At 36.8% G+C, this 21139-nt stretch overlaps 1 protein-coding gene across 2 annotated transcripts in view; it reads right to left on the bottom strand.

Annotated features, from left to right (window-relative positions):
- LRRC28 (leucine rich repeat containing 28) overlaps nt 1-21139 on the bottom strand; it is a 173600-nt gene that overhangs the window by 110150 nt on the left and 42311 nt on the right. The window contains exon 6 of one of the 2 annotated variants that reach the window (XM_059912595.1): nt 9124-9188. The exons of the other annotated variant lie outside the window; for it this stretch is intronic. Within the exon in view, the coding sequence (XP_059768578.1) occupies nt 9124-9188 (65 nt within the window). The remainder of the gene's footprint in view (nt 1-9123; nt 9189-21139) is intronic. 2 annotated transcript variants of the gene reach the window in all.

Below are 21139 nucleotides of genomic sequence, written 5' to 3'. Positions count from 1 at the left end.
GGAAACAGAGACTCCACTCTTGGAAGGCACACACAAAGTACTGTACTCATCGGGACCCAGGGGAAGGAACAGTGACCACAGGGGAGACTGAACCAGACCTACCTTCTAGTGTTGGAGGGTCTCCTGCAGAGGCGGGGGGTGGCTGTGGCTCACCGTGGGGACAAGGACACTGGCAGCAGAAGTTCTGGGAAGTACTCCTTGGCGTGAGCCCTCCCAGAGTCTGCCATTAGCCCCACCAAAGAGCCCAGGTAGGCGCCAGTGTTGGGTTGCCTCAGCCCAAACAGCCAACAGGGAGGGAACCCAGCCCCACCTATCAGCAGTCAAGCAGATTAAAGTTTTAATGAGCTCTGCTCACCAGAGCAACAGTCAGCTCTACCCACCACCAGTCCCTCCCATCAGGGAACTTGCACAAGCCTCTTAGATAGCCTAATCCACCAGAGTGCAGACAGCAGAAGCAAGAACTACATTCCTGCAGCCTGAGGAACAAAAACCACATTCGCAGAAATATAGACAAGATGAAAAGGCAGAGGGCTATGTACCAGATGAAGGAACAAGATAAAACCCCAGAAAAACAACTAAATGAAGTGGAGATAGGCAACCTTCCAGAAAAAGAATTCAGAATAATGATAGTGAAGATGATCCAGGACCTCAGAAAAAGAATGGAGGCAAAGATGGAGAAGATGCAAGAAATGTTTAACAAAGACCTAGAAGAATTAAAGAACAAACATAAAAGAGATGAACAATACAATAACTGAAATGAAAACTACACTAGAAGGGATCAACAGCAGAATAACCGAGGCAGAAGAATGGATAAGTGACCGGGAAGATAGAATGGTGGAATTCACTGCTGCGGAACAGAATAAAGAAAAATAATGAAAAGAAATGAAGACAGCCTAAGAGACCTCTGGGACAACATTAAACACAACAACATTCGCATTATAGGGATCCAAGAAGGAGAAGAGAGAGAGAAGGGACCCGAGAAAATATCTGAAGAGATTATAGTCAAAACTTCCCTAACATGGGAAAGGAAATAGCCACACAAGTCCAGGAAGCACAGAGAGTCCCATACAGGATAAACCCAAGAGGAAACACACCAAGACACATAGTAATCAAATTGGCAAAAATTAAAGACAAAGAAAAATTATTGAAAGCAGCAAGGGAAAAACAACAAATAACATACAAGGGAACTCCCGTAAGGTTAACAGCTGATTTCTCAGTAGAAACTCTACAAGCCAGAAGGGAGTGGTATGATATATTTAAAGTGATGAAAGGGAAGAACCTACAACCAACATTACTCTACCTGGCAAGGATCTCATTCAGATTCGATGGAGAAATCAAAAGCTTTACAGACAAGCAAAAGCTAAGAGAATTCAGCACCACCAAACCACCTCTACAAAAACTGCTAATGGAACTTCTCTAAGTGGGAAACACAAGAGAAGAAAAAGTCCTACAAAAACAAATCCAAAACAATTAAGAAAATGGTCATAGTAACATACAATCGATAATTACCTTAAACGTGAATGGATTAAATGCTCCAACCAAAAGACACAGCCTTGCTGAATGGATACAAAAACAAGACCCATCTATATGCTGTCTACAAGAGACCCACTTCAGACCTAGGGACACATACAGACTGAAAGTGAGGGGATGAAAAAAGATATTCCATGCAAATGGAAATCAAAAGAAAGCTGGAGTAGCAATACCCATATCAGATAAAATAGACTTTAAAATAAAGAATGTTACAAGAGACAAGGAAGGACACTACATAATGATCAAGGGATCAACCCAAGAAGAAGATATAACAATTATAAATATATATGCACCCAACATAGGAGCACCTCAATACATAAAGCAACTGCTAACAGCTATAAAAGAGGAAATCGACAATAACACAATAATAGTGGGGGACTTTTAACACCTCACTTACACCAATGGACAGATCATCCAAAATGAAAATAAATAAGGAAACAGAAGCTTTAAATGACACAGTAGACCAGATAGATTTAATTAATATTTATAGGACATTCCATCCAGAAACAGCGGATTACACACTCTTTTCGAGTGCACACGGAACATTCTCCAGGATAGATCACATCTTGGGTCACAAATCAAGCCTCAGTAAATTTAAGAAAATTGAAATCATATCAAGCATCTTTTCTGACCACAACGCTATGAGATTAGAAATGAATTACAGGGAAAAAAACGTAAAAAACACAAACACATGGAGGCTAAACAATACGTTACTAAATAACCAAGAGATCACTAAGAAATCAAAGAGGAAATCAAAAAATACTTAGAGACAAATGACAATGAAAACATGATGATCCAAAACCTACGGGATGCAGCAAAAGCAGTTCTAAGCGGGAAGTTTATAGCTATACAAGCCTACCTCAAGAAACAAGAAAAATCTCAAATAAACAATCTAACCTTACACCTAAAGGAACTAGAGAAAGAAGAAGAACAAACAAAACCCAAAGTTAGCAGAAGGAAAGAAATCATAAAGATCAGAGCAGAACTAAATGAAATAGAAACAAAGAAAACAATAGCAAAGATCAATAAAACTAAAAGCTGGTTCTTTCAGAAGATAAACAAGATTGATAAACCATTAGCCAGACTCATCAAGAAAAAGAGGGAAAGGACTCAAATCAATAAAATTAGAAATGAAAAAGGGGAAGTTACAACAGACACCGTAGAAATACAAAGCATCCTAAGAGACTACTACAAGCAACTCTATGCCAATAAAATGGAGAACCTGGAAGAAATGGACAAATTCTTAGAAAGGTATAACCTTCCAAGACTGAACCAGGAAGAAATAGAAAATATAAACAGACCAGTCACAAGTAATGAAATTGAAACTGTGATTAAAAATCTTCCAACAAACAAAATTCCAGGACTAGATGGCTTCACAGGTGAATTCTATCAAACATTTAGAGAAGAGCTAACACCCATCCTTCTCAAACTCTTCCAAAAAGTTGCGGAGGAAGGAACACTCCCAAACTCATTCTATGAGGCCACCATCACCCTGATACCAAAACCAGACAAAGATACTACAAAAAAAGAAAATTACAGACCAATATCACTGATGAATATAGATGCAAAAATCCTCAACAAAATACTAGCAAACAGAATTCAACAACACATTAAAAGGATCATACACCATGATCAAGTGGGATTTATCTCAGGGATGCAAGGATTTGTCAATATATGCAAATCAATCAATGTGATAAACCATACTAACAAATTGAAGAATAAAAACCATATGATCATCTCAATAGATGCATAAAAAGCTTTTGACAAAATTCAACACCCATTTATGATAGAAACTCTCCAGAAAGTGGGCATAGAGGGAATCTACCTCAACATAATAAATGCCATATATGACAAACCCACAGCAAACTTCATTCTCAATGGTGAAAAACTGAAAGCATTTCCTCTAAGATCAGGAACAAGACAAGGATGTCCACTCTCACCACTATTATTCAACATAGTTTTGGAAGTCCTAGCCACGGCAAACAGAGAAGAAAAAGAAATACAAGGAATACAAATTGGAAAAGAAGAAGTAAAACTGTCACTGTTTGCAGATGACATGATACTATACATAGAGAATCCTAAAGATGCCATGAGAAATCTACTAGAGGTAATCAGTGAATTTGGTAAAGTTGCAGGATACAAAATTAATGCACAGAAATCTCTTGCATTCCTATACACTAATGATGAAAAATCTGAAAGAGAAATTAAGGAAACACTCCCATTTACCATTGCAACCAAAAGAATAAAATACCTAGGAATAAACCTACCTAGGGAGACAAAAGACCTGTATGCAGAAAACTATAAGACACTGGTGGAAGAAATTAAAGATGATACCAACAGATGGAGAGATATACCATGTTCTTGGATTGGAAGAAGCAACATTGTGAAAATGACTATACGACCCAAAGCAATATACAGATTCAATGTAATCCCTATCAAATAACCAATGGCATTTTTTACGGAACTAGAAAAAAAAATCTTAAAATTTGTTTGGAGACACAAAAGACCCTGAATAGCCAAAGCAGTCTTGAGGGAAAAAAAACAGAGCTGGAGGAATCAGACACCCTGACTTCAGACTATACTACAAAGCTACAGTAATCAAGACAATATGGTACTGGCACAAAAACAGAAACATAGATCAATGGAACAAGATAGAAAACCGAGAGATAAACCCACACACATATGGTCAACTAATCTATGACAAAGGAGGCAAGGATATGCAATGGAGAAAAGACAGTCTCTTCAATAAGTGGTGCTGGGAAAACTGGACAGCTACATGTAAATGAATGAAATTAGAACACTCCCTAACACCATACACAAAAATAAACTCAAAATGTATTAGAGACCTAAATGTAAGACCGGACACTATAAACTCTTAGAGGAAAACATAGGAAGAACACTCTTTGACATAAATCACAGCAAGATCTTTTTTGATCCACCTCTTAGAGTAATGGAAATAAAAACAAAAATAAACAAATGGGACCTAATGAAACTTCAAAGCTTTTGCACAGCAATGGAAACCATAAACAGGACGAAAAGACAACCCTCAGAATGGGAGAAAATATTTGCAAACGAATCAATGGACAAAGGAATAATCTCCAAACTATATAAACAGCTCATGCAGCTCAACATAAAAAAAACAAACAACCCAATCCAAAAATGGGCAGAAGACCTAAATAGACATTTCTCTAAAGAAGACATACAGATGGCCAAAAAGCACATGAAAAGCTGCTCAACATCACTAATTGTTAGAGAAATGCAAATCAAAACTACAATGAGGTATCACCTCACACCAGTTAGAATGGGCATCATCAGAAAATCTACAAACAACAAATGCTGGAGAGGGTGTGGAGAAAAGGGAACCCTCTTGCACTGTTGGTGGGAATGTAAATTGATACAGCCACTATGGAGAACAGTATGGAGGTTCCTTAAAAAACTAAAAATTGAATTACCATATGACCTAGCAATGCCACTACTGGGCATATACCCAGAGAAAACCATAATTCAAAAAGACACATGCACCCCAATGTTCATTGCAGCACTATTTACAATAGCCAGGTCATGGAAGCAACTTACATGCCCATCGACAGACGAATACATAAAGAAGATGTGGTACATATATACAATGGAATATTATTCAGCCATAGAAAGGAACGAAATTGGGTCATTTGTAGAGACATGGATGGATCTAGAGACTGTCATACAGAGTGAAGTAAGTCAGAAAGAGAAAAACAAATATCGTATGTTAGCGCATATATGTGGAACCTAGAAAAATGGTACAGATGAACTGGTTTGCAGGGCAGAAACTGAGACACAGATCTAGAGAACAAACATATGGACACCAAGGGGGGAAAGCGGTGGGGAGGTGGGGCTGGTGGTGTGATGAACTGGGTGATTGGGATTGACATGTATACACTGATGTGTATAAAATTGATGACTAATAAGGACCTGCTGTATAAAAAAACAAATAAAATAAAATTTAAAAATTAAAAAAAAAAAACTGAATGGGTGATGGAAGTCAGAATAGTAGTAGAAGAGGGGTAAGAGTGTCTAGAAAGAAGTGCAAGCAGGCTTATGGGGTTCTGGTTACAAAAGTGTATTTATTTTGTGAAAATTCATTGAGTATTACTTTAAATCTGTGTACTTTTCCATATGTAACAACTTTTACATTTTTAAAACATGAATGAACTGGATTAGAATCTTTGATCCCCCATTTAATAGCTACACTTCAGGTTCCCTATCTCTAAAAAAAGTGAAAAACAATAATACCTATTCTGTCTGATTATTGTGGCAATTAATAGAGAAAAAAGAGTTAAGCATTTAACATGCCTGGCCTAGTTTAAACACTTAATAAATGTATTAGCAATAATAATCTCTTGATTATCCGGAGAGTTACCACTTTCTACAGTAACTGTTAAGATATGATTATTATTACTAGCAATAACAATAGCATGAATATAACACATTTAAGAAATCAAAATTACTAAGACAGAGCAAAAATATCTATATACTAGATCTTCACTAATGTTTAGAATTACATAGTAACCAAGAGATGCCACTTTAAGTTTCTGACAGCAGAGACGCCCCCTCCCTTTGTCAGGGAAACCTTGTAAGAACAGTGTCTTCTCTCTCCCAGGAAAGCAAAGGAAAGGCCAGTAGCAGAGAAACTACGAACCAGTTTCCACTGGGTGTGAAAGGCAGAGAATGAGGTAAGGAAGGAAGTCAAGAGGGAGGAACCCTGATGCTAGGACTGGGCATCTGCCTTATTCAGATGTTCACAAAAGTCAAGAAATAGATCATTTAAAAACTGACTTTTTTATAGATTAGTAACCTTCTGACCACTTTCAGTCAAAGTATTTGTGATGTTTAGTATTATTATACTTTGGATTGCGTTTATACAATGGGAAATCATATTGATCCTAAAGTCAATGTAATTTGACTAAAGTTTATATTAAATCCCTTTTGTTCTAATTGTGAACTAATACTGCTTTAAGTATGATTATAATGCACACTGTATCCTCCTCCACACACCACCTATACTCTCTCAAGTACTGGAATTAACTGTCCATTCCTATCTGTCAAAAGTCTTATAAGAGGGACTTCCCTCGTGGCGCAGTGGTTATGAATCCACCTGCCAATGCAGGGGACACGGGTTCGAGCCCTGGTCCGGGAAGATCCCACATGCCACGGAACAACTAAGCCCATGCACCACAACTACTGAGCCTGCGCTCTAGAGCCCAAGAGCCACAACTACTGAGCCCACGTGCCACAACTACTGAAGCCCGCATGCCTAGAGCTGGTGCTCTGCAACAAGAGAAGACACTGGAATGAGAAGCCCGCACACCACAGCAAAAGTAGCCCCCGCTCACCACAACTAGAGAAAGCCCGTGCACAGCAATAAAGACCCAACACAGCCAAAAAAAATTAATTAATTAATTTAAAAAAGAAGTCTTATCAGAAATGAGAGATTCTCATTCATTCATATTCTCTCTCTCTTTCAATGAAAGTACACTTCAGAATATGCCTCCAGAGTTTATAAACAGTCTAAAGGCAATTAAAAAAAAAGATCACCATGGTGGACGGCTGGCCCTCATCTGACAATGAAAGACAGTGGCCAGAAGAAATACATAAAGGTTTGAAGGAGAAAAGAAGTGGGCTAATCCTTGGGCCTCAAGGCTCTTCCCCAAATTCAGAGGCAATGGACCTTAAGAAGACTAAGATGAAAAAGAAAGAAAAGAAAAGAAGACCAGGAATATGCCAGATAAGAAGCAGCAGCGAAAAGGAAAAGTGTCAGCAGACAGGAAAGCAGCCTGATTTCAAACATTCCAAGAAAGCACCCACTGCAAACCCACCCGAGCACAGTGAGCGCTTCATGATGCAGAGCACTGACAATATCTGTGGTGGAGGAAGAGACAGCAGGATTCAAGGCCACCCAGCCAAGCAGGTGCCAGAGGCAGTATGCAAAACCACGCTTTTTAAAAATTTTTCCTTATTTGTCTCTGTCAGAACTTTCTTTCATTTTTCTCACACAGAAACACATTACACATCTATATTATTGACTGTTTTATATTATGCTATCTTGAAAGGTATTACAAATGCACAAAATAATTGAATAGAGTTAACTAATTTTGATGCATTATTTATTAAAAGAGAAAGTGCTTTTTAAAAGTGTACAAAAATATGAAATTAATAGCACAAAGATGAGAGGTAAATTTGGAAAAGGAAACAATACATCATTTAGTGTGTCTGTGTGTTTAAACAAAACTGAGCTTTATTTAGGTGGCAGTGGGTTAGTCGAGTTCCTTTAAATAGCTAGGAATTTGTGAAGTGCAAAGCTCATGTAACTTAATCTGTGTTTTCCGCAAATCCCCATTGGTCCATTTACTTAAGAAACCCATGCTTCCCAGCTGGGTGCCAGCATACCAAACCTGCCCAGTCGTGCATAGTTTTATTTCTGTTACTAAATTAGGAAACCAAAGCAGGCAATGTCTGGGCCTACAGCAAAGAGAAAAAGGTTCAGCATCTTTAGTTGGCATGTCTTCTTAAAAGCCAGATCATTGTAAGATATTTAAGTTTTAATTAGAGATACCAAAATAATTTAGCCTAATAAGGAGTAATACTAAGAAATAATTAAATGAAGATAAAGGGAGAAATACAAACATTTAACAAAAGCATTCTTCTGAAGAGCCTTAATCATGATGTTGAAAATAACTACTACCACTCAAGGCTTAATGTCTCAGTGACTGACACTAAAATACTACCATCTTTTTCTAGGCAGTGAGGAAGAAATGGGAAGTTATTCATCACAATTTTTACAAAGATTTACTAATATACTTTATGTAAAGCACTGTTTAAAGAAAGTAAGTAGAGCATTCAGAGAATGGATGAAACAAAAAGAAGGATTTGAAGAGAACAAAGCCACTGTGTTTACTTTCAAAGTAATTTTAAAATGACAAAAATACAGAAGGAAAAATACATAATTTTCCACCTTTATTTGCCTCGAATTAGCACATTAGGAGGTTTAAAAGACAGTGGTTGATAATTAACATTCTATGGAAGTATAAACATACTTTAAACATATCCCAATACTTTGTCAAAAGCTGAAGCCTGTATCCTAAAGGTGTTGGGACAATTTTAGTTCTAGCAATAGCTGAACTTTTCTTATAAACATTTTGTTAAATACTGATAAATTTCAAAGTAGTATTTATTTTACTTTAGTTCTATGAAAGAATTTTAAAATTAATTTGCTACAAAATCTGTATTTTTATATGGATGAAGGCTGTTTAAATACCAGAATTTAGAAATTATAGAAAAATTAAATAACAAAGTCTGAGTGCTATGATAGGCCCTGAATGGCTTATCAGATATGACCAAAAAAAAAAAGATGTTCACAATGTTTACTTTCCCAATCTTTAGCAATACAGAAATTCATTCATATTTATAAAGAAGCCACAGAGAAAAGAACTCTTCCAGTAAGCATCCTCATTGTCTGGTATCCTTTCATCTAATCTCTTTATATATATTTATATAATCTTTATAGGACATTGAAAAGCATTTGTGGTGATTGGCTGTGAGCCAAAACTCAGTCTTTACCTTCTTTTGCTCAACTCCCACCACCAAGATCTGGCCATCAGTGAGGAGGAGAAGCAGGTCCACAGCTGGGTGGGGGGACAAACAGAAACAGTTTCCCTCAGTCTCACGTCTGTCTGTCCTTCAACCATCCATCCTACTGGAGGCACAATGTAGACCACGTCACTGGCCTTGTTTGGCCCTTCACTGTCCCTATGCTATTGATAAGAGGCACACTGTTGTGGGAGGCACAATAAAATTAGAGAAGCAAGCTTAAAGTCATAAGTTGCATAATTAAAAATGAAAGCAAGAAATAGACTGGGTAGTTAGAAATGATACTGAACAGTGTAATGATCCCCATAGATCATTTTGTTGAAAGGTCCTCCAGACCTTCATCTTTATCTTCTTACTGCTACCCATACATACATACAAAAATATATATACAGATGAAACACCCAAAAAAGAGGAAAAATGAATTTTCTTTGGTTTGAAAAATATCAATTAAATTTAATTTTTTTAAAGCAATCTGAAAAAGAAGAAAAATGCTGAGAACTTACATGGCCTCATTTCAAAGCTTCCTATAAAGCTACAGTAATCAAGCTAATGTGGTATTGCCATAAGGATAAACATAAAGACTAATGGAACAGAACTGAGAGACTCCAGAAATAAACCCAAATATTTATGGTCAGCTGATTTTTGACAAAGGTACCAAGGTACTTCAACAAAGAAAGGACAGTCTTTTCAACAAATTATGCTAAAACAAGTGAATATCCCACATCTAAAAATATCTCAACCCTTACCTCACATCATACACAATAATTACCTTGAACTGGATCATAGACATAAATGTAATAGATAAAATTTTATATAAACTTATTAAGAAAGCATAAGAGAAAAACTGTGATCCTACGTTTGGCAAACCATTTGACAGCACAATCCATGAAACACAAGGCTAATAAATTGGGCTTCATCAAAATGTAAAACTTTTGCTCTTCAAAAGATATTTTTAAGAAAAAATGAAAAGACAAGCCACAGACTAGGGGAAAATATTTATAAATAACATATCTGATAAAGGACTTGTATGCAGGAAAAAGCAGGGATCAGCAACCTTGCTGTAAAAGATCATTTAGTAAATAATTTAGGCTTTGTGAGCCATACAGTTTCTGTCACAACTACTCAACTCTGCCACTGTAGCACAAAAGCAGCCAAAGACAATGTGTAAATGAACAGGCATGGCTGTCTTCCAATAAAACTTTATTTACAAAATCAGGTGGTGGGTCAGATTCAACCCACAGGTCAGAGTTGCTGAGCCCTGCTCTACAGCACTTCGTTCCAGGTGATCTGATTCTCATCCTATGAGGGCTATTTTATAACTCTGTAAGTTGTATTATAGATTACAACCTGATAAAATTTAAAATAATCCTTATTTATAAACACAAAAATAAATTATATCCCACAATGGAGAGACACCCTCTGCCATTGTGGAAAAAAACCTCCTTTGGTTCCATCTGAATGTTCATTTCAATATTCTTGATCTATAAATGTGTCTGTTCTTTGGATCCTCCTTTGAACTGGTTATAACACCTTACCAGTTTTCTCATTAACAGGTTAAATAAAAACTTTAACACATTAAAAAAGTTTTATATCTATACAGGAGTCATAATCTTACCTTTTTGTGTGAAAATTATCCTTTAACACCAGAATATATAAAGAACTCTTACAACTAAAAATAACACAAACAACTCAGTGTAAAACAGGGCAAAAGATTTCTGAATAGATACTTCACCAAAGAAATGGCAAATAAGTACATGAAAAAGATGCTGTCAGTCTGTTCAGGATGCTATAACAAAACTACCATAAACTGGGTGACTTTAAAGCAACAGAAACTTATTTCTCACTGTTTTGGAAGCTAGGGAGTCCAAGATCAAGGTGCTGGCAGATCCAGTGTCTAGAGAGGGCCTGCCCTCTCATTGACTGTGCAATTCTCACTGCAACCTCACCTGGTAGAAGGGGTGAGGAAGCTTAAAGAGCCTCCTTTATAAGGGCACTAATCTAATTCATGAGGGCTCTGCCCTTATGGCTTACTGATAATTACCTCCCAAAGGCCCCACTTTCTAATATCATCACTTTGGGGGTTAGGATTTTAAATAGGAATTTTATGAGGACACAACCAGATGCTTAGTCTGTAGTTTTGAGGGAAATGCAAAATAAAACTATAATGAGCTGACTATATAGCCACTAGAATAGCCACAATTAGAAGACTGAAAATACCAAATGTTGGCAAGGATATGGAGGAACTGGAACTCCCATACAGTGCTGGTGGGAATATAAGTGGTACAGATACTTTGGAAAACAGTTTAGTAGTTTCTTTCAAAGTTAAAAATATGTTTACCATGCAAACCAGCACTTCTACTCATAGGTATTTACCTAAGAGAAAAGAAAACATAAGCCCACAAAAAGCCTGTACACAAAAAAGAAATAAAATCTAAAATTAAAAAAAAAAAAAGCTTGTACACAAATGTTGTTAGCAACATTATTCATAACAGCCCAAACTGAAAACAATCTAAATGGCCAATTAACTGGTAAGTAAACAAAATATGGCATATCCATACAATAAAATATTACTCAATAATAAAAAGAAACAACCTACTAAAATATAAAAGAACATACATGTAAAAAAATCTATGCTAAGTATAAAATAAGCCAGACAGGAAAGACTGCATATTATTGTACATGATTCCATTTTTATGAAATTTCTAGAAAAGGCAAAGCTATTTATAAAAATAGAAACAAGATTAATAGTTGGATGGGGGTGACAACAGGGGCTAGCAACAAACAGGCAATAGAGAATTTTCTGGGATGATGGATATATTCTAAAATTAGACTGTAATAAGGCTTCCTCAACTATGTACACTTAATAAAATTCAAGAAACTGTACATATAATAAATTTTATGCTATGCAAATTGTACCTCAATAAAGCTATTTTAAAAAATCAATGGGCAACAGTTTAAATAAATTATTAACTCATGCTAGGAACAAAATTACTGACATTGTCATAAAGTTTAAAAAGATATTGTCTAGAAGACTTTTAAAAGTGATATGGAGGAAAAAAGTTATGTATACATCACACTTTGTAAATCAGTTCTAGATACTGCCCTAGAGATAAGGAAATCAAAGTTCTATTCCTTGCTTTACCATTTATGTATCATAACTTTACATGTGTTTCTGATTTAGAAGTAGAAATATAAACTATGGATAGGAAATAAACAGACATAGTATGTAAATCCTCATACCCTATTATGTCATGTCTTTTAGCAGGAGAAGCAAATTTTCAAGACTGTCTTTCTATACCTTTTATAAAATTAAATCTTCAGAGTCAGTACAAATTAAGGATGTTGCATATTAGTGAGAGGAGGAATATCAGAACCCATCAAGTTAAAACCTACCTACCAAATTGGATAAGAAAATGGAGAAGCAGGGATCAAGTAACATTAATTTTATAGGCTGTTGTTTTATTGAAAGTGATAGTTCATAAAGCTCCATGACATTCTAGGTATGGGAAACTTAAAATAGCTTTATCTATTAAGTTCAAAAGCAATATCACAGGACACCATAGGCAAACCAAGAACAGTCAACTAAAATACGTATGGTGATTGGCACTTTATAAAAAAAATTCTTAAGAAGTAGAGAATAGGTAAAATTATTACTAATTGTTGATTTACAGATCTGATTTGATCTACTATATTAAGAACCTGAAAAGACAAACAGATTAAAACTTTCATTTTTCCTGTATTTAAAATTAACAGTATTCTGTAGTCTGTATTTCATATATCACTCCCTAAAAAAAATATAAGTATTTGGTTCTTAAATTGCTAAATAATTTAGGAATTTGTTATGTGTAGAATACATATTCAATTATGCCATTGGATCATTTCACTTTAAGTGAAAAAGTCATGGAAATTTATCCCTGAAGACCCCACTTGTGGGTATAAAGACTGGAAGACAACACTCCATATACACAAGCCAGTATGAGTGATTATTCCTTCACTGGTTATGCACTGATACAGAAAAACTGTCTCACATTTTCAAATGTGTAGTATTCAGCCTCCTGATGATCTCAGGTAATAAAAGAATTGCACCGCAAAAATCATAATTTGGGTTTGAGATATATACAACAACATGCATAACTCTGCATACTTTAAAAAATATTTTCCAATGTATATTTGCTCTGCTTTAAGTTAAACATATTTTTCAAAGCATCAAAGAGAGCAGAGTAGAAGGATGTGCACTTACCTCCTCTTGAGAGAGCACTGAATTCACAACTAACTGCTGAACAACCACTGACAGGAAGATGCTGGAACCCACCAAAAATGATACTCCACATCCAAAGACAAAGGAGAAGCCGCAGTGAGATGGCAGAAGGGGCTCAGTCACGATAAAATCAAATCCCATACATGCCAGGTGGGCAACCCACAAACTGGAGAACAATTATACCACAGAAATTCTCCCATTGGAGTGAAGGTTATGAGCCCTACATTTGATGACTATACTACAAAGCTATAGTCATCAAAACAGTATGGTACTGGCACAAAAACAGAAATATAGATCAATGGAACAGGATAGAAAGCCCAGAAATAAACCCACACACCTATGGTCAATTAATCTACAACAAAGGAAGCAAGACTACACAGTGGTGTAAAGACAGTCTCTTCAACAAATGGTGCTGGGAAAACTGGACAGCTACATGTAAAACAAATGAAATTAGATCATTCTCTAACACCATACACAACAATAAGCTCTCAAAGTGGATTAAAGACTTAAATGTGGACTTCCCTGGTGGCGCAGTGGTTAAGAATCCACCTGCCAATGCAGGGGACATGGGTTCGAGCCCTGGTCTGGGAAGATCCCACGTGCCGCAGAGCAACTAAGCCCATGTGCCACAACTACTGAGCCTGCACTCTAGAGCCCGTGTGCCACAACTACTGAAGCCCATGCGCCTAGAGCCTGTGCTCTGCAACAAGAGAAGCCACCGCAATTAGAAGCCCGTGCATCACAACGTAGAGTAGCCCCCACTCACCACAACTAGAGAAAGCCCGCATGCAACAATGAAGACCCCATGCAGCCAAATGAATTAATTAAATTAAATAAATAAATAAAATAATAAAACAAAATTTTTTTAAGTAAAAAAAAATTTTTTTTAAAGATTTAAATGTGAGACTGGACACTATACAGCTTGTAGAGGAAAACATAGGTAGAACACTCTCTGACATAAATCACAGCAACGGGCTTCCCTGGTGGCAAAGTGGTTAAGAATCCACCTGCCAATGCAGGGGACACGGGTTTGAGCCCTGGTCCAGGAAGATCCCACATGCCGCGGAGCAACTAAGCCTGTGTGCCACAACTACTGAGCCTGTGCTCTAGAGCCCACTTACCACAACTACTGAGCCCGCACGCCACAACTACTGAAGCCCGCACACCTAGAGCCCATGCTCCACAACAAGAGAAGCCACCACAATGAGAAGTCCACGCACTGCAACAAAGAGTAGCCCCCACTCGCCACAACTAGAGAAAGCCCATGTGCAGCAACAAAGACCCAATGCAGCCAGAAAAAAAAAATCCCAGCAATATCTTTTTCAATCCATCTCCCAGAATAATGGAAATAAAAACAAAAATAAACAAATGGGACCTAATTAAACTTAAAAGCTTTTGCACAGCAAAGGAAACCATAAACAAAATGAAAAGACAACCCACAGATTGGGAGAAAATATTTGCCAATGATGTGACCGAGAAGGGATTAGTCTCCGAAGTTTACAAACAGCTCATAAGGCTTAATATCATCAAAACAAACAACCCAATCAAAAAATGGGCAGAAGACCTAAATAGACATTTCTCCAAAGAAGACATACAGATGGCCAAGAGGCATATGAAAAGATGTTCAACATCGCTAACCATTAGAGAAATGCAAATCAAAACTACAATGAGATATCACCTCACACCAGTCAAAATGGCTATCATCAAAAAATCCACAAACAATAAATGCTGGAGAGGGTATGGAGAGAAGGGAACCCTCCTAAACTGTTGGTGGGAATGTAAATTGGTACAGTCACTATGGAGAACAGTATGAAGGTTCCTTAAAAAACTAAAAATAGAGCTACCATATGACACTGCAATCCTATTCCTCGGCATATGTCTGGAGAAAAACATGATCCGAAAGGATACATGCACCCCAGTGTTCATTGCAGCACTCTTTACAATAGGCAAGACATGGAAGCAACCTAAATGTCCATCGACAGAGGAATGTACAAAGAAGATGTGGTACATATATACAATGGAATATTACTCAGCCATTAAAAAGAATGAAATAATGCCATTTGCAGCAACATGGATGTACCTAGAGTGTCACACTGAGTGAAGTAAGTCAGAGAAAGAGAAATATCGTATGATATCACTTATATGCAGAATCTAAAAAGAAATGATACAAATGAACTTATTTACAAAACAGAAACAGACTCACAGACTTAGAAAACAAACTTATGGTTACCCGGAGTGGGGGAAGGATGGGGGGAAGGGATAGTTAGGGAGTTTGGGATCGACATGTACACAATGCTATATTTAAAATGGATAACCAATAGGACCTATTGTATAGCACAGGGAACTCTGCTCAATGTTATGTGGCAGCCTGGATGGGAGGGGAGTCTGGGGGAGAGTGGATACATGTATCTGTATGGCTGAGTCCCTTTGCTGTGTACCTGAAACTACCGCAACATTGTCAATCAGCTATACTCCAATATAAAATAAAACGTTAAAAAAAAAAGCATTTTTTAATGCATTTATAAGAATATTTCTTTGGTTACTCGACTGAAGATTTAATAATTAAAATTTTAATCTTATTTTACTTGTAAGAAATTTGTACTTTCCTTCATAAAAATGTACATTTATATTTTAAAAAGAGGTAAAAATGGATGAAGGAAAGAGAAATTCTGAGATCTATTACTCTAAACATCTATGTATCTTTCAGCTATTTTTTCCAACAAACTTTTGTGTTAGGACCTAAATGTATGTGTAAATAATATGACTCCTACAAAACCTGCTGTTATTCCTAAAAAAATAAATAATAAGACACTAATATTGGTACTATAAATTCATACTAAAGTGATGAATACCAAACTTTTTAAATTAAAAAGAAAAAAGTCATCAAGACAGACCTGCCAGACTTTGATTCTCTTTCAGAATAAGTCAGGATCAGGGAAGTCAGCAGATCCAGCTAAGAAGTAGAAGAGACATACAACCAACTAATAGCATTTGTTATAAGCATATAAGGACATTCATTTTTTGAACCCTTTGTCACTTCCATAGCCACAGTTTTTATTTCAAGTTCTCTCACCACTTTATAAATACCCAGTGAAAACTACAACAAATTGCTCAAAAACATCAATGTATCTGCTTAATATGTTGATTTTTTATAAAGAAATTGAAAAAAACCCAAAGAACTGTGATGCCAATTGTGTGGGGTGGGGGCAGGGTGAATTTGGTAACAAACTAAATTTTGTTTAATTACTTCTCATTACATCAATCCTTGGCAGATCATAATGCTTTTTCTGCACTAAAACAATCATTAACTTTAAAATTACTTGCAGAACAGACAATCTGATTTAAATTAAAACCTTTAACAAGATAAAACAGATGAAGTAACCAATAAGCATGTTCAAATAACACATGAAGAAACAAAACAAAATATTTTACACGTTGAAGACATTATTTTTTAAGAAATACATATTTCAGCACATCACCTATATTCTGCCAGTTAATTTTTCTCCACAATTGTATTAACATGAAACTGTAATTTTCTGATTATATCACAAAACAACAGTATACTGAAATCAAGGTAGAAAAATCAATTAAAACCATACAACAACCATGAAAATATAACCTTTGTTTATGTATCTATTTAATACTTGCCTTTCCCAAAGATTGCTTAATAAATGCAATATATCAAATCATTCTATTAACATAATACATGCTGAATACTTGAAAGCTATGAATGAACTGCATAAAAATGAACTACAAACCCAAGTTTTGCCATATCAAAAGATATGATAGAAATTACTCCATGCCACCTCCAAAATACTGCAAGTTGATTTGAATAAAAAAGTAAAATCTCTGAATTCCCATTAATAGGTTGTCCCTAAGAAAATACATAAGTTCTGAAGAAAGTTTATTCCAAAAGATTAAGAATACTTCTACAGGGCCTCTCCCTGGCAGTCCAGTGGTTAAGACTTCACCTTCCAATACAGGGGGTGTGGGTTTGATCCCTGGTCGGGGAGCTAAAATCCCACATGCCTCGCGGCCAAAAAACCAAAACAGAAGCAATACTGTAACAGACTCAATAAAGACTTTAATAATGGTCCACATCAAAAAAAAAAAAAAAATCAAAAAAGAACACTTCTACAATTATCAGGGTTTTTTTTTTTTTTTTCTTTTAATATTCCTAATTCCTGGTCTTCAAAATAAACAAATGATTATTACCCAACACGGGCTTCTATTCCGGCAACCACACACTTTTAGCAAATTATTTCAATGAAGGATTGAAATAATCCTCGAAGGATTTTAATTGGGGAAGTAGTTTACCAAATCTGTATTTTAGAAGGATAATCCTGGAAGCAGTGTGGATGATAGACTACGAGACAGATACATTTCAAAGACAAAATAATGGAAAATATCCAACTCCAAGTCATTTGCTCTTGCACACCACATAAACATCAGCTCAGTCCCTCACATCATGCCTGACTTCTCTTTAAACTCTCTTCACTGACCTCAGTACTGTCTTCAAGGTTCCCATACAGCACCAAGCTTGTAATAGACCATGGAGTAGAAAATTGTGTACAGAAAGGGAAGAGAAGCAGCACTGCATGTGAAGTGAATTTGGCAGTATTCCCCTTAAAAGATTTCAAATTAGATCACTGCTGTGATGATATTAGCTGCTTTGAAATCTTTTCACAAAGGAATGGGCCACAGAAAGGAATTCAACATGCCTTAGCCAATAGTATGATGGGAGAGGCTTTCCAAGTCTGAGGGACCAACTTTTCTCCTTTTGCTTTTTTTTAAAAGTATCATCAGAATGAACTTTTGTGTTTCTGACATTTGGGAAGTTTTCCACCACTTCCCTTCACACCTTTCCTAAAAAGGAGTATTTTCTGTATTTATTTTCACTGAGAAGGAGGCATAGTCCAGAAAACAATTTTTTTTCTTTTAGAAGAATTTTAATGGTCATTTTGATTCTAAGACTTTTGCCCAATTTTCAAAACTTGTAAGAGTTTTAAAATACAATTTAGAAGTTTTAACTCTATTTGTAAACAGATTTTACAATATGTAATAGTATTGACAGATTTTTTTTCTGATAAATCTGTTTTATCTAATCTAGTACACCAAAATAATTTTATGTAAAAGTCTGAATTAAAAATCTATATAATACTATAAAGTTACTAATATATGTTTAACTATATAGTATAAAGTTAACTTTACGAATAAAGTACTATATGTGTTACAAAGAGACTAATAAAGTAGATGGAAGTCTATAAGAGACACTGAAAGAACAGGTTATGAATATGAGTTTAGGACTCTGGTAGACAATTTATTCATTTATTCAGTGGTCACCTAGCAAACTGAGGGTAGGTAGATTGCTAGATTTTTATCCCTATATCCATTAGTTGCCAAAGTATCTGAACCACTTGGCACACTACCAAGATAATGACCAACTCCTAACACACTCGATACTTCTTTCTCTTCTCCACCTAGTCTTTTTTTTTTTTTTTTTTTTAATAAATTTATTTATTTATTTTTGGCTGCATTAGGTCTTCGTTGCTGCGTGCGGGCTTTCTCTAGCTGCGGCTAGCGAGGGCTACTCTTTGTTGTGGTGCACAGGCTTCTTATTGCAGTGGCTTCTCTTGTTGCAGAGCACAGGCTCTAGGCTTGCAGGCTTCAGTAGTTGTGGCACACGGGCTCATTAGTTGTGGCTCACAGGCTCTAGAGCGTAGGCTCAGCAGTTGTGGCACACGGGCTTAGCCGCTCCACGGCATGTGGGATCTTCCCAGACCAGGGCTCTATCCCGTGTCCCCTGCACTGGCAGGCAGATTCCTAACCAATGCGCCACCAGGGAAGCCCTCCACCTAGTCTCTTCTTTGGAAGTTCATAGTTTAAACTATTTGACAATAAAATATTATAAGCTCCTTTGAAACCTGGCTCTGGATTTTGTACCCCTTCACTGTCCCCAGTTCCTCTAGTACATAGCATGGTATTTTGAACCAACAAATACTTTTCTGTTGAGTAGGTGAAACAGTAAGTGCCCCAGGTCATGTAGATAACCCTGTAAAATAGAGAAAATCTATTTACATATATTGATGACTATACATATATAGCCTGGTAACACCAGATGGGACTCTGCCAGAGATTAATTATTTACATTTTTTTAGTGAGAGCTAGTTATTTTGCCAGTACTGATGTAGAATCAGTGAAAAGCTGTCTCACTAGGAAGGTAAATCACCCTGAATTACTATGGTATCCACCCAAGGAGGGTAATACGGGGGTGAACAACCTTGATTATTTGGCGGCAGTGGCACAGTAAGATCCTTTGTGCCTTGAGGATTCAAAAAGAAAGCTGCTCTCTTCTCCCTTTCAGTTGATCACTAAAGAAGAAAGAGAACACAGGCACAGTGAAACCAGGGCTGACCCAGTGTTCCTGGGGCCACCCATCATTCCTAGAAACTGAAACCCACGGAATGCAAACGTGGAGCACCTCTGACCAGGCCTGTACCTATAGGAGCGGGGTCAGCACCTCTGAAGAGTCACAGCAGCCTGCACTACTATCTGTCAGACTATGCCAATGAATTTTCAGCAGGTGGGCAGCAAGCAACAGGGGAAACTCTAGAGTGATTGGGCTTCCTAGGAAGCCTGTCCTCTGTAGGAAGAAGGCTGATCCCAACCTCCACATTAGACCAGTGAGCATAAAGATTTCAGAATAATTTGGTGGCAACAGGACAGAGCTAAGAAGAGATACTAAATTTCATTTTAATAAAGCAACAGAGGCTCAACTGGAGGAAAAATAAATTTTAAGAAAAAATGATAAACTTGACCATACTTGAAGCCTGAGTTTTAGAACAATTCATGCTAGTTACATGTAGTATGTATTTCTGTTTTTGCATGCTTTTATCCATTTAAGTACAACATAGACTGCTTTTCTTTTTTTATAAATTTATTTATTTATTTATTTTTGGCTGCATTAGGTCTTCGCTGCTGCACGCGGGCTTTCTTTAGTTGCGTTGAGCGGGGGCTACTCTTCGTTGCAGTGCATGGGCTTCTCATTGTGGTGGCTTCTCTTGTTGTGGAGCACGGGCTCTAGGCACGCAGGCTTCAATAGTTATGGCACGTGGACTCAGTAGTTGTGGCACGTGGGCTCTAGAGCGCAGGCTCAGTTGTTGTGGCGTACGGGCTTAGTTGCTCCGCGGCATGTGGGATCTTCCCAGACCTGGCTCGAACCCATGTCCCCTGCATTGGCAGGCAGATTTTTAACCACTGCACCACCAGGGAAGCCCCTAGACTACTTTAACGTTTTCAATTTGGGCTAAAAAATCCTTCCCTTTTTGGTATGCAGAACAATTTTTCAAAGATAAAACCATTTAAAAAAAAAACAGGCTGATTTATATAGCAGATGTAAGCAACATCTTTTCTGACTCCTAGTTACATTTTGCTGTTTGTCTGCTACCATAATCTTCTCTCATGGGAATTCAGAGAGTTTACAGTGAATCACAGCACCAGGATTCTCTTTACTATCAAGGGGCAGCTGGATTTTCTGATTCTTCTAATATTCATTGGCCTTTGTGGCCAATGGTGAATCACAAAGTATTTGGCAAGTTGCTCTGCACTGATGGAAATCTTTCTCCAGTAATCCTTTATTTGTAAGTACACTGTACTTCCCTTCATAATAGATAATGTAATTTTACTTAAGTTAGAAAAAGCCTTTGGAAGAAAATGAGTTTAAATTTA

Source organism: Balaenoptera ricei, chromosome 2, assembly GCF_028023285.1.
Source record: "Balaenoptera ricei isolate mBalRic1 chromosome 2, mBalRic1.hap2, whole genome shotgun sequence".
Taxonomy (NCBI): domain Eukaryota; kingdom Metazoa; phylum Chordata; class Mammalia; order Artiodactyla; family Balaenopteridae; genus Balaenoptera; species Balaenoptera ricei.
This window is presented reverse-complemented; position numbering and strand designations above follow the sequence as displayed.